The 26,139-nt window shown below is 52.4% G+C and overlaps 2 protein-coding genes and 1 pseudogene across 5 annotated transcripts; 1 reads left to right on the top strand and 2 right to left on the bottom strand.

Annotated features, from left to right (window-relative positions):
• Positions 1 to 283: 283 nt before the first annotated feature.
• Positions 284 to 5,922, bottom strand: LOC112884076 (E3 ubiquitin-protein ligase SINA-like 10). 4 transcript variants are annotated; one of them, XR_003227028.1, is made up of 3 exons: positions 5,577 to 5,922; positions 863 to 1,581; positions 284 to 432 (listed from the first exon to the last, which is right to left on the bottom strand). XR_003227028.1 is itself a non-coding variant. In XM_025949393.1 (2 exons), exons 1-2 carry the CDS (start codon positions 5,805 to 5,807, stop codon positions 1,057 to 1,059), a joined length of 756 nt encoding a protein of 251 aa, XP_025805178.1. In that variant the 5' UTR covers positions 5,808 to 5,922; the 3' UTR covers positions 537 to 1,056. The 4 variants fall into 4 exon arrangements, 1 of the variants encoding a protein (XP_025805178.1); XR_003227027.1 differs by lacking the exon at positions 284 to 432 and adding an exon at positions 537 to 763; XR_003227029.1 differs by lacking the exons at positions 284 to 432; positions 5,577 to 5,922 and adding an exon at positions 4,243 to 5,559 and having other exon boundaries at positions 537 to 1,581.
• A 296-nt stretch (positions 5,923 to 6,218) lies between these two features.
• Positions 6,219 to 9,780, bottom strand: LOC112885118 (annotated as a pseudogene).
• Positions 9,781 to 24,251: 14,471 nt separating this feature from the next.
• Positions 24,252 to 25,726, top strand: LOC112885117. The gene is made up of 2 exons (XM_025950791.1): positions 24,252 to 24,978; positions 25,155 to 25,726. The coding sequence occupies exons 1-2, from the start codon at positions 24,252 to 24,254 to the stop codon at positions 25,724 to 25,726; spliced, it is 1,299 nt and encodes a 432-aa protein (XP_025806576.1).
• The last annotated feature ends 413 nt before the right edge of the window (positions 25,727 to 26,139 follow it).

Below are 26,139 nucleotides of genomic sequence, written 5' to 3'. Positions count from 1 at the left end.
AATCTTGGATGAAACGAATGTAGAGATGAGCTCTGTTGTGAAAGGTTCACCGCCTCAGGAATCCTCGAGAAAAAATAACCCTTTATTCGTTCTGCTACAATTTTTTTGTACTTTATAATTTGAAATTGATGTGTTGCAAAAACAGCAGTTTATTCGTATTGTTAGAGTTTTATTGTTTTTAACCACATGGTAAATGATTTTATAATTAATTGGTTTGAAAAATAAGTGCTTAATCCAGGCGGTTATCTCTTTTTATCCCTCCGTCGAGTACACTGGTCTGTCCAATGGGCGTCCCAGCCCTAACAAAACCTCCGCATAATGGCTTCAACTTCCTCATCACCACCGCCCGCCTGCAGGAAGACGCCGATCAAGGCATTTGGCCGTGCCACCACTGCGTCCTGCCAGCAGGACTGAGCTCAGGCTCGCCAAACTCTGCTCAAAGACAGATTGAGAACAAGAGGCTTACTCAAAAGGAAGAACTTGGAACTACACACTTATGACTGTGTGCTATGCGTATGGGTGTGAGGCGAGGGAAGTTTAGGGCTGAGGGGAAACCCCAAACTCTGCTTAATCCTCCATTAGCCTAAACCTCCTCCAATTACATAGAGGAGTTAACTTGTTCCCAAATACTCAGAATACATTGGTTCTTTACATAGATAGAATCCAGTCAAATTACAACCAAACTTTCCAACGTCCTCCCAAGCAGCCTTAACTCCTAGATGACACCTTGCTCCAAGAGTAGGCCCTGCCGACTATGACATTCCTATAGCAGAATTTTAGCTGAAGTTGAAATCAAATGGCTCAGGTAGTAAAGGCCTCAACCTCAAGGGATCTATGAGTTGTTGGCAATACGGAACCCAACCTTGATAGTTTTCTCCTTGTCATCGTCTGCAAGAACGGAATTAGGCACAACAAACTGGAAGTCCTCGTCAGGGTTGGGCAGTCCAGTGGATCGATCAGTGCATGTCGCGGTGAACTTGGACTCCTGGCTATGCTCCACCTGATCACCGCAACTCAATGAAAGGTTCCATGAGTACGTGAGCTCGCATTTCATCTTCATGGAGCACGAACCCTGGTGCTCATCGGCAGCATGTGGGTGGATGAGGAGCATGGAGATCGTGCAGCCAAGCAGCGGGCGCACCACATCCAGCAGGAACAGGCACAGCCAGCGGGCAGTGGTGCCTTGCTTTTCGTCAGGGAGGATGACGGTGTTGAGGCCATCCTTGAGGTATAAGTTGCACATCTGGCCAGTCCTGACCTGGCAAAACAAGGCCAGCCATGGAAGTCGTCAAAGTGGTCCAGGAGGGCCTTTGTCGAGCCGACAAAGTTGCAGTCCACAATGGGACAGCGGCAGGGCGCATGCAGACATGTCTGACGGTGTCTCTCCTGGTCATAGTAGGCCGGCCTGGTGGTGCAGCCGCGACCAGCATTTGGGCACTGGACGCGGATGGCCTCAACCACGCGCTCCTTGGCGCGGCTCCGTGTGTAAGAACTGTTGGCAACACCACCACACATATGGCAGCTTCCGGTGGCTTTAAGCTTCTCGTGGCACAATGAGCACCTCACATGTCCCGCTTTGCACTGCACGCATATGCAATTAGAATGCACATTAAAATAGATAAGTGAAAAATGGGACAATGTTATAAAAATCATTTATGTTGATGTAAAACCACGGGTAACCCAGACCTGTAACCATTTAAGCTTCAACACATTCAAATGGGATACGAGAAATGTGTATAATTCCTCAACTAGATATGTAGATAAGAAATTGCTCAAACACCTACACTAGAGAGATTACAAAAAAAAATATGAATAGTGAATACCAAGCTAAGAAACAGAGCTACATATGCTTGCTTGTCATATATACTACGGATCCTATCATTGGTAACTACTAAAGCAAAACAGAAATCCACGTGCTTCTTTGTGACTCAAGAGGATAGCTCATTATTAGCTCACCGGAACTCCAATTGAAAAGGAATTCATGGCGAGTGTCCCTATGTGAAATTATCCTATGTCACGGTTATGCTGCTCCTGGCCAGGGGCGGGGAGCAAGGCTTGTCATCGGGGTCTGCTGACCCCGATGAATTTTGAAAAACAAAACAGTGGCAGATCACTGTATCTAGCTGTTAATGATTCATTACGACCCCATCCTCTTCAGACCCCGGTTCTCTTTTGGCCTGGCTTCGCCCGTGCTCCTGGTTTGCAACAAATCGTACTAAGACAGCTGGGTGTTAACCCATCTGATCAGTTTAGATTCATGCAATTCCACCAGTTCTAATCTACGTAATCCTTGATTCAGTTGAGCCGATGAAGCAATATTTGCATCATAAGGTTATCAGAGCCATATGTGCATCGATGTGAAGTCTACACCAGATTGTGTAGAACATGTCTCGTTAACAATCTAAATGGTATGATTTGACATGGTTATCTCATACCTTGTAAAATCCTCATCTCTACGCTGCAAGTCGCATGCAGTTGCATACCATGCCATGAAGTATTTTGCTGGTAATAAAATGGGTTTCTTCTTAACGTGACAACTGCTGCCTAGTAAACAATATGAAGAATGGTACTTTTATTACAGTGATAATGTGGGAAATTATCTCTAAATCAATTGATTTATCACATGGGTACAGCATGCCATAGGAGATGGATGAAAGGCAGAAAAACTGGATGAAATGGTGTTTGTGGTGCATTGTCAGAATGAGTCCAAGGTTGCTCAATTACAAGTTCTAAGGATATTAAGCTACACAGGGGGCTTACATTTCAGCCAATACCCCATTGATATGATGTAAGTGTTATAGTTTTATGTAGTTTCACTACTAGAATCCTAACTTTACCCAAGAGTTACTAGAATTCACCAACCCCCGGTTGGTAATGTTAGGAATGGCCAACTGCTGTTATATTCCCAACAGTGCAGCTAATCACCTTCGGGTATAATACAAATGGCCAACGGTTATTCTAATGATTGTATTCTTGTGGCGGTCGGCAAACTATGGAAATACGTGACAGTTTTCTCGGTACAGTCAGCAACCTATGGAAGTGGCCGACGGGTCTAAAGAAACACCATCGGCAAAACACGTCAACCAGAGAAATGAGGCGGATTGAATATTTGATAACCGTCATCGCTTACCTTTTCTTGATTTTTTATCGCATGATTTTTTTAGAGTCCCTCCCACGTTGTGATTAAAGCACCCAAGACCGTAAGATCGGGTAACCAACCATATCACAACCATTCATGATTGGATGATCGAGTACATATACCAACCCTTGGCGTCAAAGCCTCTCTTCCCTCATCCATGGAAGGATCGTGCAGATCCTGACGACTCTTGCGAAATCTGAAGCGGCCCACCAAGATGCCTGCATGCAGGAGCCGATTGCTGCCGCCTTAAGCCGTCGGCGGCTGTGATGTCGTCCTCACCGTCGCAAGGGGGTGCCATGCCGCGCAGCGTCGCGAGGGATCGTCAAAAGGTTAGTAAATCAGGACTACCACGCATCTCTGATATGACGAGCACCATTATTGACAACCGTCCTAGCTCTTGCCCCTAATGGCCGGCGTGTTACATCCATCCAGGTATAGGAATAGACTAATGTTTAGCCTGAAATCCTCAATCCATTCTGAACTAATCTGTTCTTATGCTTATTCTTTTTCAGAATTCGTCATCTTCCCAGAGAGATCACTGCACGCCAGAGGTATTCCCAGTTAAAATCCTTTGTTATTATATCAACTACAAACAATTTTTTATCCTGGGGTTCTAATCTGTTTGATTTTTTCTGATAGATTTTATGCGTCAAGGTTTCTGACAATGCGTGGAGGAGGTTGGAAAGAAGAAGAAAAAAAGATGGATTCACTTTTTTGAACCTTTTATGTGAACTTCGTAGCTGGCCTAAGTCCCTGAGAAAAATGTATGATAGGTTAATCTATGCAATTTTTGTTGTTTTGTTTTCTCGTTCAATGTATGCAGCTTTCCAGTGAGGTGTAATCTAATTAATATGAGACGCTATACAACTAACATTAATTTGACTCCTTTTAATTTCTGCTTTAAACTTTGGACCAATATGAAATGATGAAGATACAATACAATATATGAATGCAATTTGTTTGTTGCATGTTCGCAGAACTTTACATGAAGCAACATCAGAACTAGGATTGACAGAATAAAATATAATTTTAGTTGAATATTGGAATAAAGAGGGAAATAAAAATAATTTCAATTAAAATGGCCATGGGCCAAGAGTAATCACCCGTCGGCCACTGGATGGATGACCATCTCCTTCCGTAATGTGGTCAGCACATCGCCGATGGTGAACTGTCGGACATTCACCATCGCTAATGAAGTGGCCAACAGACACTTGGCAATTGGTCGAATGGCCGACCAAGAGTCGCTGAGGGGAAGCTCCCGACAGTCAACTGTAGGCTATTGCTATTTCCCCAGGGTCTTAGGTAATGACCGACTGTACAAGAACGCTCGGAGATTGTTAGGATTCTAGTAGAGTTTGTACAAGACTAGTGAACAGATATGGTTAAGAAAATGGAAACAAAACCTGGAACAATATAGAGAATTGGGTGTTAATTTGCACAACTCAGAAATACAGGGCTTGCAAGTAAATACAACGCAGAAACAGCAGGTTAGATGTCAAACAATGGTCAGGACAAAGTTTGTAATGAACTCATACTTACCGTAATAAATTAGAAGCAATGTAAACAAATGCCTCAGTTTTGGAAACAGTATTATGTTCAGGTACCGCATCCAGTGCGAGACTCTAAATTGTGGAAACAGAAGACTGGTTCTTTGAAACAAGTTCATGGGATTGGAGTAGAAATTTCCAGCAAGGTATTGCGCAAAATGTTAGATTGTTGCAAATCCATGAACAGTTTTTTAGTAGTTCATAATCATCATAGGACGGTTCCTAATGTCATGCGAGCCAATCGCATACATAAAGCACTCTATGCCATATGTGCTAGATACTATTTGCTGGTAAAAAAATGGGTTTCTTTTTTATGTGACAACTCCTCCCTAGGAAACAATGCGAACCATAGTACTTTTATATGGGAAATTATCTCTAGACCAATTGATTTATCACATGGGTACAGTATGCCTTAGGACAGAGCGACTGGATGAAGTGATGGCTAAGAGATTGGAAACAAAACTTGGAACAATCTAGAGAATTGGGTATTAATTTGCACAACTCAGAAATGCAGGGTTTGTAATAGACACTCGTACAGTAATCAATTAGAAGCAATATAAACAAATGACTGAAATTCGGAAACAATATATGTCCAGTTACCCCGTCGACCGCGAGACTCTAAATCATGGAACAGAAGGTTGGTTCTTTAAAATAAGTTGGTTCTTCAGATGGTGGCCAAGGGATTGTTCCAAAATGTTAGATTCTCATGAATTAATTTGACTGGAGGCTGACATTTTAAAACGGCCACCCACGAACTATTTTCAGGAGCACATGCGAACCAGTCGGATACACAAATCTGTCTTTTAGAAGAAACGCTACTGTAGATTTGCAGGGGAAGCTCCAGGAGCATCCGAAAGACGGGTGAGACGACCGTGAGAGCGCGCGCGTACCTGGAAGATGGGGGGCTTTAATGGGAGGCGGCACATGACGCAGTCCAGGGCGTCGGGGTCCACCACCGTCACGCCATCGACTACCGTCGCGGACGACGGCGGGCCGGAGGACGCCGTCATCTCATCGTTGAAGGCGGCGTTCCTCGAAGCCGCCTCTCCTCCTCCGCCGGCGAGGGGCCTCGCCCGCTTCTGGCTCCCATGGACCGCAGGCGAATCCCCAGACGCCGCCATCCGTGGCTGGCTACTCTTTCTCTCTCTCCCCCCTCCTCCCGGCCTCCGTCCTTGTGGTTTCCGCGGCGAGTGGGGAGGAAAACCCCAAGGCGATCTGTTGGGCGTCGGCGGAGGAGAGCTGTTTCGAGAGCTGCTTTTTTTTTTTGAGAGGGCCGTCTCGAGAGCTGGGATTTGGGAGTGGCTTGTGGGCCGCGTCGTAGCTGTAATGGAGGCCCATGTGAGCCTTTCGTGCGTGCGGCACTGCGGCCCATGTACGTGGAGCCGGGAACTTTTTTTTTTGGAACGGAGGATTAGTTTCCAAGAACGAAAACATATCACAAGAAACCATTATCGCAGTGCAGTACTCTGATTCCTAATTAAACTTGTGAGTTGTAACCATGTTACTGTTATTCAAGAGCCAATTAGTACGAATTACGGAGCTACTAGAAGGTTGCGGATCGAGGGCCGGAAGTGCTCAGCGACGGGACGGCGAAGCTGTCTGAACTGCTCGCACTCCTCGGCGCCGATGTTGACGAGAGCCTCGACGAGCTGCGGCATGGTGCTGGCGAGCGCGAGCCCGAACACCTTCGAGCACCGCCGCTCGCCGCTCCGCTCCGGCGGGGCGCGCGCCTCGGCGGCCAGCGAGCCGACGGGGCACCCTGTCTGCATGTACGCCGCGCAGGCCCGGAGCACGAGCCTCCCGCGGCGGCGGAAGTGGCCCTCGACGAGCGCCTCGAACCCCGCCGGTGGGCGCCGGAGCAGCTGCAGCATGCTCCGGAGCGTGAGGTAGGCGTTCTCGGCGTAGGGGGCGGGAGCGCGTTGCGCGCGCCCGCGGGCGTGCTGAGCAGCTCCTCGTAGCCGGCCTCGTTGTAGTAGGGCTGCTCCGTGAGCACCAGGCCCTGGATGGAGACGACCACCTGGAGGACGCTGGAGTTGGCCGGCGACCAGAGACCTCGGGGCCCTCGCCGTCGAAGGTGCCGAGCAGGCTCAGGCACACGGTGCCGGACTTGTCCAAGTTGGGGTTCACGCAGAGGCCGAAGGAGCGGTAGCTCACCTGGGGTGGCGCCGCGGGGTACGACGGCGGCAGCTGCAGCCTGCAGGTCGAAGAAGAAGAGGCCGTCCTGGTATGGCGTCCCCGCGGCGCCCACCATTGCCGCCCGGAGGAGGTCCATGCGGTCCTCGAATGCCCGAACGTAGATAGTTTCTGAATATACACATGAAAAATTCCGTTAGGACCTTCTCCTATATGTAGCAGGTATCCAGCTTAATGCACCGGCCACTTTTTTTTGTACTAAAAAAACTAAGCAGGTGGGAATCGTGGTAGAAATTTTTTCAATCATGTTGTACTGTACCTGGTAAGTAGTTCTGCAGAATTTTCCACTCATTTTGCACTCTCCTGTCCACTTTCTACCGACGGCAGCACCCTGCAGTTGATCGATTTAAAATAAAGTAAAACATCAATCAAGCCGTTATATATGCTCCCCAAATAGCTATGTAGTTAAACCTTTTGTTTTGATATCCATATAAGATGCACAGAGAAGATTATATTCTTCATGATATCTGCATTCACTTTTATAAATTTGTGTCAAACATATTGCAGTAAATTGTAACTGTCGGATTGCATTTTGATGAGTTTTAAGCCAAGGCACTATTCTAACTAAATGTAGTAGTAGCTACCTAGTTTTCGAAAATCAGCATCCTACATAAAAGTATGAATGAACATGATTGCATCACTGTTAATTTGCCAAATAACATATGTTCATGAAGATAGGGTCTGCGTATCGTGTACATTATTTTCAGTGGTGGGCGTGCATGTATATATGTGAGCACTAGGCTCTATATTATGTTTCATAAAAAAAGGTATCAAATTAACCACGCACCTGCTCCATATCACTTAGGTAACAGATCACCGAAGGGCTTTGCACGACGTCAAACTGTAGGAAGCGAAGTCACCGCCACCGGCACCGGCACCGGCAGCATCAACAGCCACCTTTACCTCCTCAGCACAGTCACCGCCACCGCCTCCATCGTCGTCTTGTCCTTCGATTCCATCAGCAGAATCGTGGTCTCCTTCCCTGTCACTTTGGCGCTCAATGAGAACAGTAGTAGTGGCGCCGCCATCGGTGGCGGCAAGTTCTTCATCCCCCTTCCCTTGTGCCTTTTCCCAATTGAGCCGTTGCTGATTCAGTTCGTCGTCATAGAGCTCGTCGACACTTTGCTATCAGATGACAGTTAAGCAAACTATTTTATTCCTCTCTTTCGAGAGGCAGAACCTGAAGTTGACAGATATCAAATTTGAAAACAATTTTGGAGTGAGTTAAGCGTAGTTTGGATTTTGTTCAGACTCCAGAATAGGCCGTTTCAGTTTTTAGTTTTTGTATAATGGAACAGTGTAACAACATCCCAGATTCAACATCCAAGGATTGAATAACAACTTTAAATCTGGCATAAGAACGTATATAATTTTAGCAATTTGAAACAGAGTTTCCTTTGTTGCTAGAGTATTTTTTTTGGTTAATTGGGAGATATGGTGATACCGTGGACGTGTTGCCATCGAACGATCTGACTTGGACGTGTCCATCGTCACATAGATCACTAACATGTCCAACCCATGAAATATCATCGGCAATGGCGGCGGTGGCGGGGGCAGCAACTCCCTTGCCGTCCTGTGCCGGTGCACCACCGTCGCCACTGCCGCCGCCGGCTGATGATCCCCGGCGGCGATGGGAGGCGTACGACTGCACATCCGTAGAAAATATCGCAATCCGTCCTCCGATCGTATGCGCTCACGGTTTCATCGCACTCCATCTCGCAGCTGGCGGGCTCCTCGCCCGGCCCGGAGACGACCAAGGCTTGAGCCACGACACGCGCACGGTGTGGTCACAGCAGTCGTGGCTCCTCACGACGTACGCCGACGCACGCCTCGCCGCCGTCGACGTTGTCTGCTTCGTCGCCATGGGAGCCGGCATCGGCAACGACACGCTCTCCCGGGAAGAAGTCGTGGTCTTTGATCACCGCGAATGGCTCCAGCGACGTCGAGGGCACGATGCGCTGCCGCGTGCCGTCCTGCCACAGCACGTTGATGGTGGTGCGGACGTCAGCGACGCACATGGACCGCTCGAACTCCGCGCGCGCCTGGTCATCTCGACCATGGGGATGACGGGGTTCCGAAAGAAGCGGTGGTCACCAACGCCCCACTCGGCATCGGGGTAGAAGGTCAGGCTGCCGACGTCGCGGTGGAGAGGAGGCGGCGCGGATGCCCGGACGAGGCCTCGGTCGGTGCCTAGGTGCGCCGACGCGAGCCAGTAGACGAGCACGGCGGCCATATGGTCACCTTGCAGACGGTGCCCTCGACGCAGCTAGGGTTCCAGCTAGCACCCGTTGAGCCACTGGCAGGGCTCGAAGGTGGACTACTGGTGGCCGGCGGGCGACGACGCGCTGCCCAGGATAGTAGGGGCTGTTCAGGGACGGGAGGTATACGTAGTCAGGCGCCTTGGCTACCAGATTAGCCAAGGCGGAGTCCGGGCCCACCCTGCAGACGGAGCCGTCGTCGAACAGCACGTCGACGTTGAGGAACACCCTGATGACGACCACGCCGAGCCACGGCCCGGACACGACCTAGTCGCCGTAGCAAAGCTCCCTGACGCGCCGCAGCTCGCCCGGCGACACGCCCATGGCGACCACCACCGGCGCCCCGGCCTCGGCTGCTGCTGCTGCTGCTTCCTCCCGGTTGCCGCCGTTCAGCCGGATAAGGTGGAGCTCCGTAGCGACGGCCGTGACGTTCTGACACCGATACATGGAGCAGCCGAGTCACCACGGTGCCGTTGACGCACAGAACGCGCGCCGACGACTCGCTGGCCGTGGGAAACGCCATCCCGCGGTCCCCGAGCGCGCCTGCCGGCTTGAACTTCACGAGCTCCATTATGTGAACGGTTACAGGACGCGCCGGCGTGGCCTCGCCGTCCGTCGGCACCGCGGGCTCGCCGCCGTCCATCGTGTGTTCTTCCCCTGTAGCTTTACGATGTTGGATTATATAGTATAATAATTTGTCATGCAGATAGATAGGGGTACCTTCTGCTAGTGTGTCCAACCCGAGAGGCGCGGGGTTATCCGTAACCTCACACTGAACCTTTGGATGACGAGGCGTATGGTCCGGGCCTGACAGCTGGGGTCATGGTCTCCGAACCTTACTGAAGCGTCCCCCCATCAGGGAAGACCTAAAAGTGTTATTTTATCAGTCCCAGAAGGCTGATAACACTTTTATTACATCAGATGGTACATCACCGTACAACCCTTCGCGGTAATGGGCAGTGAAGCGCCACTATCGCGAGAATTACAACAAAAACCCACACAACTATATTAACTATGAACAGGGGATCATCAGAGTCTTGCGCCATGCGGAGCTCCAACGGTGACCTCACCCACAGGCAAGACTGGGTGCAGGACGGGACCCTACTCGTCGTTCTCAGGGACGTAGTCGGGATCCTCCACTGTAATGTAAGAACGGGGTGAGTACAAACGTACTCAGCAAGTCCAACCACACCGCGAGGGGGGGTTATAACAGAATTAAATGCACAGGGTAATCCAAGGATAACGTTACGGTTCTTTTGCGGAAACACAATTGTATGCAAGGGTTCGTTTTAAAAGCACTTTTTCAAAACAAGTTTTCCAAGTATCAAAGGACACACGACGTTGATCCACACGGATCCAAGTTTCAAACCGCTACCGGACTCCCCGTCCGCCGTAGCGCACGGCACAACCGCCGGGTACTTCCCAAACAACTCACACCAGCTCAACCATTCCCAGAGAGAAACACTAGTTATGTGACCACACCGTAACTTGCCCATTACCGTGGGCACGGCTATTCGAATAGATTTTCAACTCTGCAGAGGTGTGCAACTTTACCCACAGGTGGGGTACCACAGCACGAACACCTTAGTGCCGGTGCAGATCCCATCGAAGCCCTTACCCACATTAGCTAGACCCGACTAGCCACCACGGGATCTATCAAGGGGTCATTCGACCTATCACCGAGGTTTAACCGGGGCATAAGTCACACAGAGCTTATCCCGTCTCCTTGATCACCCGCTACTCCCAGCCCTCCTGATGGCTATCAGACCAACTAGTGGGGTTAGGCCAAGCCGTTGCCCATACAACGGTCAAGTGGTTTGCACGACAGGAAGCTAGGTGAGACGACACATCAACTCGGTCCTTAGGGGTGACAAGATGGATATCTCCCTTCCACGCTCAACCACACAGGTACGAGCACACCAACGGCAATTCACACAGAAATGCCATCCATCCCGTCTGACTCACTTTTCAAAACCATATTTTATCCCTTCCCACACACACACGTTTTCTTTATAAAATCAGGTGTTCAAGGTATGGTTATCACAGCAAGGGTGGCTATCCTACCATGTTTACGGCACGCAAAACCATGCAATTTTATAAAACAGGCCACTGGGTTGTGTTTATAAAAACTAGGACAAAAACATGCATCAAAGGGCGGAATTGAACTTGCCATCGTCAAACCCTTGCGGGAAGTCCTGATCGAAGCACTGTCCTTCGGGTTCGGGGTCGCAGAACTGGTCCTCAGTTGCTTGGTCGCGGTCGGGAACCTCGTCGTTCACTCCGTGTCCTACGACGCAAACAAACAGACACACAATCAAGCGAAAGAACTAAAAGCTTTTATCGTTGGGCTTGAATCGGAAATAATTTAGTTACGGAGTTAGGGGTGGTATCTCTGGGTGGTTTCTTGATGGCATGGCTAAAACTATACCATGAAAGGCGTGGTAAAGTTTTGGGTCGATCGGAGGTCGTTTCGCACATAAAATGACGCGCTAAAGGTGGTTTCAGGGCTTAAACGGGGGTCCAGGGACTTGTTCGTAATTATCTAAAATGGGTAGGGGCTTATTTGCGAACCCTAGGATTAATCAGGGCATGCTAAAGGGTGTCGGGCATAGTTGGGTTCTTATGTAACGGAGGGATTCAATTTGAATTAATAGAATGGGCAGGGTTCCTTTTGCGAAAGGGAGCTATTAGAGGGGGGGGGGTCCTTGTTTAGAAATGAGAGCAAGGGTGGGGGGGGTTATTGGGCATTTTGCCCTGTTCTTCCTCCTCTTGCCGGTTGAAACAGAGGAGGGGGAGGAACAGGGCGCTGGCGGCGGCGGCCTTGCCGGCCGGCCGGGGCCAAGGGCCGCCCGGGGCAAGGGAGAGGAGGGAGAGGGGTGCGCGGGGAGCCCTCTCCCGGGCTCACCTTGGGCTGAGGCGGGCGAGGGGGGCGTGCCCACGGGGCAAGGGCGGCGGCGCTAGGCGGCTCGGTGGAGGCGGCGCCGGGCTGGGGGAGGCGAGGGGCCGGGTGGTGGAGTGGGTCGTGGGGTGGGTGAGCCGCGCGGGAAGCCCATTTATAGGGGAAGGAGGCGGCGGGGCGGAGGGGATTGAGATGGGGCGGCCGGCGGGCGGTGCGGGCGCCATTAATGGCGCTCCGGCCGCACGCGGCCGTCGCGACGCGGCATGGCGGCGGGGCGCAGGCGCCGAGGGCACGTGGGGGGGAAATGCTGTGCGGGCACAGGCGCGCGCGCGGCGGGCGGCGCGGGGTGCTAGCGGCGGGCGGCGCGGCACGCGCGGGACCGCGCGCGCGCGTGCGCGCACAGCGCGGCGGGCGGCGCGGCCACGCGATGCACGCGCTGGAAGCGCGCGCGAGCGAGGGCGGCCGAGCGCAGGGCGACGGGGTGCGAGGGAGGCAGGGGCGCGCGTACGGGGGCCGAGCAGGGGGGGCGGCGTCCGGGCACGCGGCAGAGGAAAGAGGAGGAAAAGAGAGAAGGAAGAAGAGGGAAAAGAAGGGAGGAAAAGAAGAAAAAGGGAGGGAAAGAGGAAAGAAAAAGAGAGAAAAGAAAAGAAATGGAGAAGGGGAAAGAAAAAGGAGAGAAGGAGGGAGGGGAGGGAGAGGCGCGTCGGCGCCGGCCGTGCCGGCCGGTCGGCCATGCGCGCGCGAGATTCGCGCGTCGCACGAGGAGCGCCGGCGCTAATCGCGGGCAGTGGTCGCGCGTGAGCGGTGCAGGATGGGGCGGCGGTCGAGCCTGCCGCCGGTTGAAACGGGCTAGGGTTAGGGTTTCGGTGACGGATGACTTTTAAACGGAGCACTCTAGCGCGTGATTATTTTGGGTGAATTTTTCAGGGCGTTACAAACCTACCCCACTTAAATGAATCTCGTCCTCGAGATTCGGCTGGCTCCTAAATAGATGGGGAAATTCCTTCTTTAGAGCCTCCTCGCGTTCCCAGGTTGCCTCTTCTTCTCCGTGTCTGCTCCATTGAACTCTGCATATCCGTACTTCGGAGTTTCTTGTCTGCCTAGTGACAATGTCCAGAATTTTGACCGCTACTTCCTGGTATCGCAAATCCGGCTGCAAGTCTATGGTTTCCACTGGCACATGTCCTCCCTCGGGCACTCTCAAACACCTTCTTAATTGTGAGACATGAAATACTGGGTGTATGTCCGACATTTCTTCTGGTAACTCCAGTCGGTACGCTACCGCTCCAACTCTCTTCAGAACTCGATATGGTCCAATATATCGAGGGGCTAATTTTCCTTGTACCTGAAATCTTCGCGTCCCTCGAATAGGCGAGACCTTGAGATAAACAAACTCGCCTGGGTTAAAACTTATTTCTCGCCTTTTCTTGTCCGCGTAGTTCTTTTGCCGGGACTGAGCTGCTTTCAGTTTCTCGCGGATCTCCGCTACTTTTTCTTCTGCCTCTTTTATAAAGTCGGGTCCTTCTAGGGCACGCTCTCCTACCTCCGACCACATTAGGGGGGTTTTGCACTTCCTACCATAGAGGGCTTCGAACGGGGACATGCCTAGGCTGGCTTGGTAACTGTTGTTATACGAGAATTCCGCATACGGCAGACTTTGTTCCCAATCTTTCCCGTAGGTTAGGACACACGCTCTTAGCATATCTTCCAGAATCTGATTCACCCTCTCGGTTTGACCATCCGTCTGCGGGTGATAAGCCGAGCTGAAGTCCAGCTTTGTACCCATGGATCGGTGCAAGCTTTTCCAAAACCTAGAGGTGAATTGGGTCCCTCTGTCTGAGACAATCCTACTAGGCACTCCATGTAGCTTTACTATGTTTTCTATATAGAGTTTTGCCAGCTTCTCTCCACCGTAATTGGTTCGTACTGGTATGAAATGAGCCGATTTAGTGAGTCGATCCACAATTACCCATATGGAATCGTGTCCCTTCTGTGTTCGGGGTATTCCCACTACAAAGTCCATCCCTATCTCATCCCACTTCCATACCGGAATAGGCAAGGGTTGCAATAATCCTGCCGGCTTTTGATGCTCGGCCTTTATCCTTTGACAAATGTCACAATGAGCCACGAATCTTGCAATATCCGCCTTCATTCCGTTCCACCAATATTTTTGCTTTATGTCCATATACATTTTGGTGGATCCTGGGTGGATGGAGTAGGCTGAGTTATGAGCTTCGTCCATGATTATTTGCCGGAAGTCTCCTTCCCGGGGTACACAAATCCTATCCTCGTACCATAACACCCCTTTATCGTCCACTCTAAAACCTGGTGCTTTGTTTTCTCCAGTTTGCTTGCAGATCTTTACTAGCTCTTGATCCGAGTTTTGGGCTTCTCTAATCCTATCTTCTAGTGTCGCTTGAACGTTTAGCACTTGGCTGGAACCTCGAGGAACAATGTGCACGTTTAATCGGGCCATTTCCTTGCGCAGATTGTCATCCTTGGGTCCATAGGATTTCCGGCTTAAGGCGTCGGCTACCACATTCGCTTTTCCGGGGTGATAATGGATTTCTAAATCATAGTCCTTGACTAACTCTAACCATCTCCTTTGTCTTAAGTTCAGATCTGGCTGGGTGAAGATATACTTCAGACTCTTATGGTCAGTGTAAATCTCACACTTATTCCCAATCAAGTAATGCCTCCAAATCTTGAGGGCATGTACTACGGCTGCTAATTCCAAGTCATGGGTCGGATAATTCTGCTCATGAGTCCTGAGTTGGCGAGAGGCATATGCAACGACTTTCCCGTCTTGCATCAGTACACACCCTAATCCTTGCCGGGATGCGTCACAATAAATGACAAAGCCCCGATGAATGTCCGGCAGGGTCAGCACTGGGCGGTTGTCAACCTTTGCTTCAGTTCTTGAAAACTTCTTTCACAATTTTCCGTCCAGGCGAACTTCTTCTCTTTCTTGAGAAGTTCCGTCATGGGTCGGGCTATCTTGGAGAATCCCTCAATAAATCTCCGATAGTATCCGGCTAATCCAAGGAAACTTCTGATTTCACTTACGTTAGTCGGTTGCTGCCAATTGGATACGGCTTCAACCTTCTCTGGGTCCACTGCCACGCCTTCCGCAGTCAGAATGTGACCAAGAAAAGCTACTCTCTCCAGCCAGAATTCGCACTTGCTGAACTTGGCATATAACCTATGTGCCCTCAGCTTTTCCAATACTACCCGCAGATGTTGCTCATGTTCCTGAATATTCTTAGAGTAGATAAGTATGTCGTCGATAAAGACTACGACAAACTTATCCAGCTCGTCCATAAATACTTTGTTCATGAGGTTCATAAAATAGGCAGGGGCATTGGTTAGTCCGAAGGACATTACAGTGAACTCAAACTGCCCGTAGCGGGTGACAAAAGCCGTTTTGGGGATGTCACTTTCTCTAATCTTGAGCTGGAAATACCCTGACCTTAGATCGATCTTGGAAAAGTACTTGGCTCCTTTTAGCTGATCGAACAGGTCATCAATCCTGGGAAGAGGGTACTTGTTCTTAATGGTAACCTCATTCAGTGCCCGGTAATCTACACATAACCTCATACTCCCATCCTTCTTCTTGACAAACAGCACTGGGGCTCCCCATGGCGACGAACTTGGTCTAATGAAGCCAATTCGCTGCAGTTCTTCTAATTATTTCTTTAATTCTGTTAACTCAGAAGCCGCCATCCTATACGGTCTCTTGGCTATCGGGGAGGTTCCGGGAATAAGGTCTATGACGAATTCTATATCCCTGTCCGGTGGCATACCGGGAAGCTCTTCGGGGAATACATCTGGGTATTCGTTTACTACCGGGACTCCTTCTAAGGGCTTGGTTTCCATGCTAAATACCATTGGGTCAAGCTTGCTATCCCGGGTATGGCAGATTACCTGTATTCCTTCGGGGTTCGTTAGGTGCACCACTTTGTTCGAACAGCCTATGAGACCATTGTGTCAGCTTAACCAGTCCATCCCAAGGATCACGTCTATTCCCCCAGGCTTAAGTACTACCAAATCTGCTAGGAAGTCTACCCCACTTAAATTGATCCTTACCCGGGGACAACCTAATTGACAATTGATGTCGCCTCCAGGCGTCCGGGTTAATAGGGGTGTTTTTAGTAGTACTGTGCTTCTCCACATAGCTCGAGAATATAAACGAGTGTGATGCTCCAGAATCAAATAATACTGTCGCCAGAGCTGAGTTGACTAAGTACTCACCGAGCACTACGCCCTGAGCTTCTTGAGCCTCCTGCGCGTCGATGTGGTTGACGCGGGCTCGTCCAAATGATTGCTGCTTCACCTGCTGGCTGCCGTCGTTGTTGCGGACGGGCACTCGGTTGGCACCGGTCAGGGCTGGTCTGGGCCCATTCACTGTGTTGGAGAAGGCTGACGTGGCCGGCTTATTCTTGGCGTAGGGGCAATTGGCGATGAAGTGCCCCGTCTCACGGCAGTTGAAACAGGCCCTAACATTGTTGTTGTCGGAGGCGGCCAGACTTGTGTTGCTCTGCGGGGCCCTCATGGTATTCTGACTCTTGGGCTGTGCTTCAGAGGCCCGTGATCCAGTCACTTGGGACTGAGTCCTATACTGCATTGGGGCCTGGGATCTTGGTGCAGTGTAGTTGGAGTTCCTCGGCTTTTGGAAGCGGTCCTGTTGGCGAGCCTTACTTTCCAAGAATTTGCGTTTATTGTCCTTTCTTTCTTCGGCCTTGGCCCTTTCTGTGAGGATGGCCTTGTTCATCAGGGTGTTGAAGTCCGGATAGATCTGGGGAGTAAGCAAGGTTCGGAGCTCTGGGCTTAATCCCTTCTTGAACATGTCTTGCTTTTTGTCGTCGTCGTTCACTTCTTCCGGCGCATATCGGGCCAATTCTATAAACCGGTGGGTGTATTCTTCCACCGTCATGCTCCCTTGTTGTAGTGCACGGAATTCATCCGCCTTGCGCTTCATAGTGGCCGAAGGGATGTGGTAGCGGCGGAACTCCCTTACAAATTCCCCCCAGGTGATGGTAGAGGCATCTTCGGCTGCGGCACAATAGTTTTCCCACCAAGATAATGCTGTTCCGGTGAGCTGGTGGGCTGCTAGAAGGACTTTATCCCGGTCCTGGCATTCGAATGGTTCGAGCTTCCTCTGAATTACTCGCAACCAGTCGTCAGCATCCAACGGATTGCAGGATCCGGCGAAGGTTGGTGGCTTGGTCCTTAGAAAGGCCGTCAGCTTGTCGTTCATATTTTGCCCTCGTGGCTGCCGGTTAATGAGGGCATTCGCCAGAGTCTCTAGTATGAGGGTCTGGTTATGGATGATCTGCGCCAGGTCTCCGAGGGGTGGGGGTGGTGGTAGTTGTCCTTCTCCTTGATTCTCTCCTTGGTTCTGGCTTACTTCTTGTTCTGCCTGAGGAGGACTCTGCCCAGCAGGCTGTGCTCTGGCACCAGCGGCTGCGGGGTTCCGGCTACGGGAGGCCCTCGTGACGCTCCGGGGAATCATCTGTTGATTGGGTAGAGTGGGATTACGATTAGGTGATGTTTAAGTTGTTTAATACGTATATACGGCGGAATCTACTTCCTGCCAGTAGATATTTAAACAAGCAGCACACAGCACACAACATCACACACAACAGGCACAAACAACTTTATTACTGCGGAAAGGGGGTACAGCTTGGGGTAGGGCTAGGTCTCGCACTACTCGTCCAGGGTCACGCCCGAGGGCACGACTTAGACAAAAAGGGGCTGGGTGTACACCGCTAGGGTGGCGTCGGTCATTCTACTCGCGGGGCAGGCCTTCTTCTGGGGCGGAAAGCGTGAGTGATCCTTGCTCGCCGTCCTCTGGATTTCCATTGGTCAAGGGTTGCGCTGCAGCATCTCCCTCGACGGCGGCAGCAGAGCTTTCAGGGTTCCCGGATGGGGCTCGTGTGCTCCCAAAGAGTGATCCCCACCCTATGACGGGTGTCCCGAGTAAAACGTGGTCTTCCCCTATTGCCGGGACTGGCGTCCCACTTTGGGTCCAATCTTGCATACGCCGGTCTCGGGCCTGCCTGAGGCTTTCTTGGGCGACTGCTTCGCTACTGACCGCGGCTGCGGCTCTCGCCTCGGCGTGGGCGGCTCTGATTTGCTGTATCCTGACCGCGAGCTCTGCTTGCTCGGCTCGATGGGTCTGCTCCCTTAGGAGGTTGGCTTGCTCGTCAAAGAGTTGGTCCAGGGCGGCTAGGTAAGTAGCCACTTGGTACAGGGGGCCCTCTTCATGGCGACGCCGCTCCAGGTTCCTCATGCGTGCTTCCCAGACTAGGGTTCTAATGGCCGGCGGGAAGAACTTCGCTGGCGTAGGGGCGAGGTGTTCTTCAAAAATCCGGCACAAATAACGGAGTGCTTTTCTGATGGCCAAGGGGTAGGTGTCTTGGTGTCTAAACCCTGTGGCGGTCGCCCGCCAGGGCTGGATGTCGGGGTAGCGGTTGCTCCTGGCGATGACCAGGATCACCCTGCAGTGGAGGGTACCATGGTGCTCGTACTCTCGGCTGTAGTACCTTGGGCGCTCTGTAACGCCAAGGCCTTCCAGGGTGTCGATCAAGAGGCTGGGGAATCCAGGTGCAGCTTGGCAATCGCCCTGGGTCCATCCTTCCTCAGCCATCTGAAACAAGGACAAGGTAAACAATAGGTGCAAAAGGGGGTAGATATCATTTATTATTACAACAGGGATGGTACAGTTTTCATGGGTACGTGGTCATCAAGGTAGGGTTCTAGCTCGGAGTGCTAATCCTATCATGGGGATTCTTCCTCGGTCCTGATAGAGCGCTTCTTTATTGGAAGGAACCGATCCATCTCATTTTCGGTCTGAGTACCCTTATCCCAATGGGTTTCCATGGGTTCTTCTTCTTCTTCTTCCTCTATCCATCCACCTATTCCGTTGCGGCTCTCGTATTCTTGCATCTGGGCTTGGAGGGCGGCTAAGGAATACTCGGCGTTCGCGGCTCTTGTCCGTTGTTCCTCCGATCCAGTTCTTGGGTTAACTTTCCAATCCCATGGATTAGCTGCTTCAGTTGTGCCGCCTGTTCGCGGTAGAGTGCATCCAAGCCAGTGAGGTAGATGGACAGGTGGGAGACCGTGTCTTCTAGATCTTCTTCTTCTCGTCCAAGTCCCCTCATTCGGGCAATCCAAGTGCGTCCTCTTCCCTCAGCGGGTGGGAAAAATCCCATAGGAGTCCGCTGAAGTTGGTGCCTGTAGAGCACACGCAGTCGTCGCAGGGCTTTACGAGCGGCCTTTCGATAGGTGTCGGGGAAGCGGAAACCAGTGGTGGAGATGAACCAAGGGTCCACATCAGGGTAGCGGGTGCTTTTCTCCACAAAAACCATTATGTCGCACCGAAGGGTGCCTCCGGCGATGTACTCACGGTAGGCATACTCCGGTGGTTCCATAACCCCGACGCGTTCCAGGCTGAGCAATAGCAACTTGGGGAGGCCGGGCTCTGCGTGGCAGATTCCGCTAACCCATCCATTGCCAGCCATCTGGAACAAGGCAAAGACCAGTGGTGAGTGTTTGTGCAGAAAGTTTCTAAATCCGGACAAGCTCTAGGGCCTAAAAAGGGGTCTCGCTCCTAGGGTCACGTCCTACGGCCAGCCTACGGCTCTGATACCACCTGAAGCGTCCCCCCATCAGGGAAGACCTAAAAGTGTTACTTTATCAGTCCCAGAAGGCTGATAACACTTTTATTACATCAGATGGTACATCACCGTACAACCCTTCGCGGTAATGGGCAGTGAAGCGCCACTATCGCGAGAATTACAACAAAAACCCACACAACTATATTAACTACGAACAGGGGATCATCAGAGTCTTGCGCCATGCGGAGCTCCAACGGTGACCTCACCCACAGGCAAGACTGGGTGCAGGACGGGACCCTACTCGTCGTTCTCAGGGACGTAGTCGGGATCCTCCACTGTAATGTAAGAACGGGGTGAGTACAAATGTACTCAGCAAGTCCAACCACACCGCGAGGGGGGTTATAACAGAATTAAATGCACAGGGTAATCCAAGGATAACGTTACGGTTCTTTTGCGGAAACACAATTGTATGCAAGGGTTCGTTTTAAAAGCACTTTTTCAAAACAAGTTTTCCAAGTATCAAAGGACACACGACGTTGATCCACACGGATCCAAGTTTCAAACCGCTACCGGACTCCCCGTCCGCCGTAGCGCACGGCACAACCGCCGGGTACTTCCCAAACAACTCACACCAGCTCAACCATTCCCAGAGAGAAACACTAGTTATGTGACCACACCGTAACTTGCCCATTACCGTGGGCACGGCTATTCGAATAGATTTTCAACTCTGCAGAGGTGTGCAACTTTACCCACAGGTGGGGTACCACAGCACGAACACCTTAGTGCCGGTGCAGATCCCATCGAAGCCCTTACCCACATTAGCTAGACCCGACTAGCCACCACGGGATCTATCAAGGGGTCATTCGACCTATCACCGAGGTTTAACCGGGGCATAAGTCACACAGAGCTTATCCCGTCTCCTTGATCACCCGCTACTCCCAGCCCTCCTGATGGCTATCAGACCAACTAGTGGGGTTAGGCCAAGCCGTTGCCCATACAACGGTCAAGTGGTTTGCACGACAGGAAGCTAGGTGAGACGACACATCAACTCGGTCCTTAGGGGTGACAAGATGGATATCTCCCTTCCACGCTCAACCACACAGGTACGAGCACACCAACGGCAATTCACACAGAAATGCCATCCATCCCGTCTGACTCACTTTTCAAAACCATATTTTATCCCTTCCCACACACACACGTTTTCTTTATAAAATCAGGTGTTCAAGGTATGGTTATCACAGCAAGGGTGGCTATCCTACCATGTTTACGGCACGCAAAACCATGCAATTTTATAAAACAGGCCACTGGGTTGTGTTTATAAAAACTAGGACAAAAACATGCATCAAAGGGCGGAATTGAACTTGCCATCGTCAAACCCTTGCGGGAAGTCCTGATCGAAGCACTGTCCTTCGGGTTCGGGGTCGCAGAACTGGTCCTCAGTTGCTTGGTCGCGGTCGGGAACCTCGTCGTTCACTCCGTGTCCTACGACGCAAACAAACAGACACACAATCAAGCGAAAGAACTAAAAGCTTTTATCGTTGGGCTTGAATCGGAAATAATTTAGTTACAGAGTTAGGGGTGGTATCTCTGGGTGGTTTCTTGATGGCATGGCTAAAACTATACCATGAAAGGCGTGGTAAAGTTTCGGGTCGATCGGAGGTCGTTTCGCACATAAAATGACGCGCTAAAGGTGGTTTCAGGGCTTAAACGGGGGTCCAGGGACTTGTTCGTAATTATCTAAAATGGGTAGGGGCTTATTTGCGAACCCTAGGATTAATCAGGGCATGCTAAAGGGTGTCGGGCATAGTTGGGTTCTTATGTAACGGAGGGATTCAATTTGAATTAATAGAATGGGCAGGGTTCCTTTTGCGAAAGGGAGCTATTAGAGGGGGGGGTCCTTGTTTAGAAATGAGAGCAAGGGTGGGGGGGGGGGTTATTGGGCATTTTGCCCTGTTCTTCCTCCTCTTGCCGGTTGAAACAGAGGAGGGGGAGGAACAGGGCGCCGGCGGCGGCGGCCTTGCCGGCCGGCCGGGGCCAAGGGCCGCCCGGGGCAAGGGAGAGGAGGGAGAGGGGTGCGCGGGGAGCCCTCTCCCGGGCTCACCTTGGGCTGAGGCGGGCGAGGGGGGCGTGCCCACGGGGCAAGGGCGGCGGCGCTAGGCGGCTCGGTGGAGGCGGCGCCGGGCTGGGGGAGGCGAGGGGCCGGGTGGTGGAGTGGGTCGTGGGGTGGGTGAGCCGCGCGGGAAGCCCATTTATAGGGGAAGGAGGCGGCGGGGCGGAGGGGATTGAGATGGGGCGGCCGGCGGGCGGTGCGGGCGCCATTAATGGCGCTCCGGCCGCACGCGGCCGTCGCGACGCGGCATGGCGGCGGGGCGCAGGCGCCGAGGGCACGTGGGGGGGGGGGGAAATGCTGTGCGGGCACAGGCGCGCGCGCGGCGGGCGGCGCGGCACGCGCGGGACCGCGCGCGCGCGTGCGCGCACGGCGCGGCGGGCGGCGCGGCCACGCGATGCACGCGCTGGAAGCGCGCGCGAGCGAGGGCGGCCGAGCGCAGGGCGACGGGGTGCGAGGGAGGCAGGGGCGCGCGTACGGGGGCCGAGCAGGGGGGGGCGGCGTCCGGGCACGCGGCAGAGGAAAGAGGAGGAAAAGAGAGAAGGAAGGAGAGGGAAAAGAAGGTAAAAGAAGAAAAAGGGAGGGAAAGAGGAAAGAAAAAGAGAGAAAAGAAAAGAAATGGAGAAGGGGAAAGAAAAAGGAGAGAAGGAGGGAGGGGAGGGAGAGGCGCGTCGGCGCCGGCCGTGCCGGCCGGTCGGCCATGCGCGCGCGAGATTCGCGCGTCGCACGAGGAGCGCCGGCGCTAATCGCGGGCAGTGGTCGCGCGTGAGCGGTGCAGGATGGGGCGGCGGTCGAGCCTGCCGCCGGTCGAAACGGGCTAGGGTTAGGGTTTCGGTGACGGATGACTTTTAAACGGAGCACTCTAGCGCGTGATTATTTTGGGTGAATTTTTCAAGGCGTTACACTTACCCCGCGCTCTAGCAGGTCTGGTGTCTCCACGTGCCAATGAGGACGAGGTCCTCAGGAACAGCTACTGCGAACCCGGACCACCACGGGGTGGTCTTGGGCCCCTATGTATGGAAGCCGGACCCCCAGGGGACCTGTGCGCCTGTGCCAGCCAGGGCGGCCCGGACTTCCCTTCCCACCGGGGAGGAGGTCCGGTGCCGCCACGTGTCCCTGGGGAAGCGGCCGCTAAAACCAGCACCGCCACGTGTTTGGTGGCACCTAGCCTTCTGCGGGAAGCCAGCCCAACTACCGCATTAAATGCGGGTGGTTGGGGTGCGCGTGCCCGAGACAAGGCATGACCTGCCCACTGACACGTTGGGCAGGTATGCTGACACCACGGTAAGCCCGCCAGTTACCGAGGCGGCGCATCGCATCACCGCACTGCGTGCGCGGGCGAGCGGTGTATAGTCACATCACAGCGCTACGCGCGTGAGCGAAGGGTCATAATGACCTGCTGCAGGAGGGCCGCGGCGTGCGCTGCTACAATTTGTGGAGGCTACAGCACGGCAGGTCAACATAGCCCTTTCGCCTGTCAGCGGAAACTAACCCTACAGTGGTAGCACGTCTCCGACTACGCATGTCACTGACAGCTAACCCTGTGCCTGCGAGACGGCATATGACCATACCCTGGAAGAGGATACGCACATCAACTTCCCGATCGAGGACTACAGGGAGGAGCCGAAGAGGAAGATTTTCTAATCTGTGGCATTTAAGGCTCCGATATGTACGTTATTTAATATGTCGCCGGGTCCACTTGTCGGGACCCCGCTCAGTGTACACGCTCCCCTTGAGCCTATAAAAGGGAGAGCGCGCAGGTTAGAACACAAGCTCTCAGGCTTTCGAGCTCACAAGCTTTTTTACATTCCACCAACACACAAGTTTCACAGACTCGCAAACAATACAGCACATAGTGGACGTAAGGTTTTACGCTCCAGCGGCCTGAACCACTCTAAACCTTTGTGTGCATTCCGTGTTCATACGCCTCTTGATCTAGCATTTCTTGACTTCCCCAAACTCATTCTAAACTAGGATTAGGCGAGTGCACTCCGCCACCCGGCTGGAGAAATCCTCCGAGATAATCCTAATTTATCTATGAGCTCTGATGACGAACTGAAGTCGTATTGTAGCAGCATCTGCTGGATGTCCTGGTATTCTGGTAATAACCAATAAGGTCCTCAACAGGGAACAATTAGTACCTCATTGATATTTCATATATTTATTATTTAATCTTCAAGTTCTAATTGAATTCATCTTGCTGAACCCAGGGGTTGCCTATTCACAAACAGTGGCCGGATCGGACATGAACACGGTACGGTGATCGTTAATGGGTTGAATTGCAAGCATAGTCGTCCTTATCCTAGGCGTCTAAATTTACAATTGTGTTTCTTCCCCAATTTGTAGGGATACGGTTATCCACAAGGCAAACTCCTTTTGTATGTGGAAAACAAGGCCGGGGAGGCTCGTCGGCGGCCATCTAGGGTTTTAGTTTGGAAAAAGTAGACACACGGATATAGCTCGACGTATTAGTCCTAAGAAAAAAAAACATGGAGGTCGAGAGGGCCAGCTCGTACCCCAGTCGTCGTTGGCGATCGCCAATTGTGTTCGAGGCCGGGGACGCCTCGTCGTTCTCGTTCAGAAGGACGAAGCGGAGTCGTATCTTCGACGACTCCAGCGACGACGACGACGACCTCCGTTATGTCAAGGCTGTGAACGACGGCGGCGACGAGGAGGAGGTCGACGGAGACGAGGGGGAGCAGGTCGAGAGCGAGACCGAATACAGTCCCTTGAATGCGTACTACGGCGGCGGCGGCGGCGGCGATGCTGTGGCGGAGGATCCGTCGCGGCGAGGTGGAGGACGAGCAGGAGAAGATCAACTGCCGCGGCCAAGGGCGGCGGAGGAGGAGGAGGACAGCGATGACGAGAGACCTATACGTTTCGTTCGTCGAGGCTCCGCTGCACCAGCGGCGCTTCGTCGAGGCTCCACCGAACCGTCACGGGCAGCGGCACCGGCGCCGGTGGCGAAGGCACCAGAACCGTCACCGTCATCGTGCTCGGATAGCTCGTCAGTGATCCGGGACGCGACGGTGGAGGACAACGGCGCCCTTGATTGTAGCATCTGCTACCTCCCGCTGAAGCCTCCAATCTTCCAGGTACAGTACACCCTCTACTCGGCCATGGATTCCATCCATGGAGTTTACTCCTCTTACTTTGTGATCATAAACTCAGATTTGATCAAAACTATATGGTTAGTTGTTCAAGATGATCAGGTAGGTTAATATGTTGACGCGTGTGTGTGCAGTGCCACGTCGGGCACGTGGTGTGCTGCCGATGCTCCGACAAGCTGAGGCAGGCGACCCAGCGCCACAAGTGCCGCGCCCCGACGCCGGGCGGCTACCGCCGGAGCTACGACATGGAGAACCTGGTGGGCGCCATCCGCGTCCCGTGAGCGCACGCCGCCCCCGGCTGCGCCCACCGGCCGGCGTACCACGACCGCGAGGCCCACGCCCGGGCGTGCCCGCACGCGCCGTGCCGCTGCCCCGGCGAGGCCTGCGGCGACGCTGGCCCGGCGGCGGCGCTTGCCGACCACGGCTGGCCCTGCACCGCCGAGAACGAGGACGGGGCCGGCACCAACCTCATCCTCCGCGACGGCTTCAACTTCCTCACCGCCTCGCGAGCTGCTGCTTCCCCCAACCATGGCGCCGCGAACAAGTTCCTGTTCCTGCTGAACATGGTGCCGGCGCGGCCGTTTGGCCGTGCCATCACGGCCTTCTGCATACACCCAGACCGCACCGCCACCGCCACGCTCCAGGTCAGCATCTACGGTGGCGAGAGGTGCAACGACATGTGCATCAAGCACCTCCAGTGGTCAAAGTTCAAGGTCTGGTGCACGGACCTCTCCGACGGGCTGCCCGATCCCAGCAGCGGCTGCTTCGTGTTCGTCGTGCCCGGGCCCGGCCGTGAAGAGGGAGATGACACTACCAGGAACATTGTTGGCGTCACCCCACCACACATCCAGTAGTAGATCATCCACACATTTAGTATCTGTTCAAATTCTATCGATCATATATGGAGTAAGTATAGTATTATTAATAATTCCTCAGTCTTCTCAGACAGTTCTCATTTTCTTTGTATGCACGAATTATAAAGCATTGCTGATCATCATTATGTTTGAAACTACTCCCTCTGTTTTTATTTACATGTCGTATTAGGTTCGTACTAAGTTAATGTAGCTAATATTGACCAAGTCTATAGAAAAATATAGCAACAACTATATTATCCAATATATGCACTATCAATGTATACTTCATGGTGGATTTAATGAAACAAATTTGATATTATAAATGTTATTATTTTTTCTATACATTTGATCAAAGTTGATCAAGTTTGACTTACGATAAACCAAATACTACATGTAAATAAAAACAAAGAAAG

The sequence above is a fragment of the Panicum hallii genome, chromosome 3 (assembly GCF_002211085.1).
Source record: "Panicum hallii strain FIL2 chromosome 3, PHallii_v3.1, whole genome shotgun sequence".
Lineage (NCBI taxonomy): Eukaryota > Viridiplantae > Streptophyta > Magnoliopsida > Poales > Poaceae > Panicum > Panicum hallii.
The sequence above is the reverse complement of the archived record's forward strand: the minus strand, read 5'-3'. Positions and strand labels throughout refer to the sequence as shown.

What these genes read in the sequence shown, in the direction of transcription:
- LOC112884076 (XM_025949393.1), bottom strand. Translation starts at nt 5,807, where the DNA reads ATGGCGGCGTCTGGGGATTCGCCTGCGGTCCATGGGAGCCAGAAGCGG. An exon ending in TAAAGCCCCCCATCTTCCAG is followed by an intron (nt 1,582 to 5,576) that starts GTACGCGCGCGC and finishes ATATGCGTGCAG; the next exon opens with TGCAAAGCGGGACATGTGAG.
- LOC112885117 (XM_025950791.1), top strand. Translation starts at nt 24,252, where the DNA reads ATGGAGGTCGAGAGGGCCAGCTCGTACCCCAGTCGTCGTTGGCGATCG. An exon ending in TGTTCAAGATGATCAGGTAG is followed by an intron (nt 24,979 to 25,154) that starts GTTAATATGTTG and finishes GCGTCCCGTGAG; the next exon opens with CGCACGCCGCCCCCGGCTGC.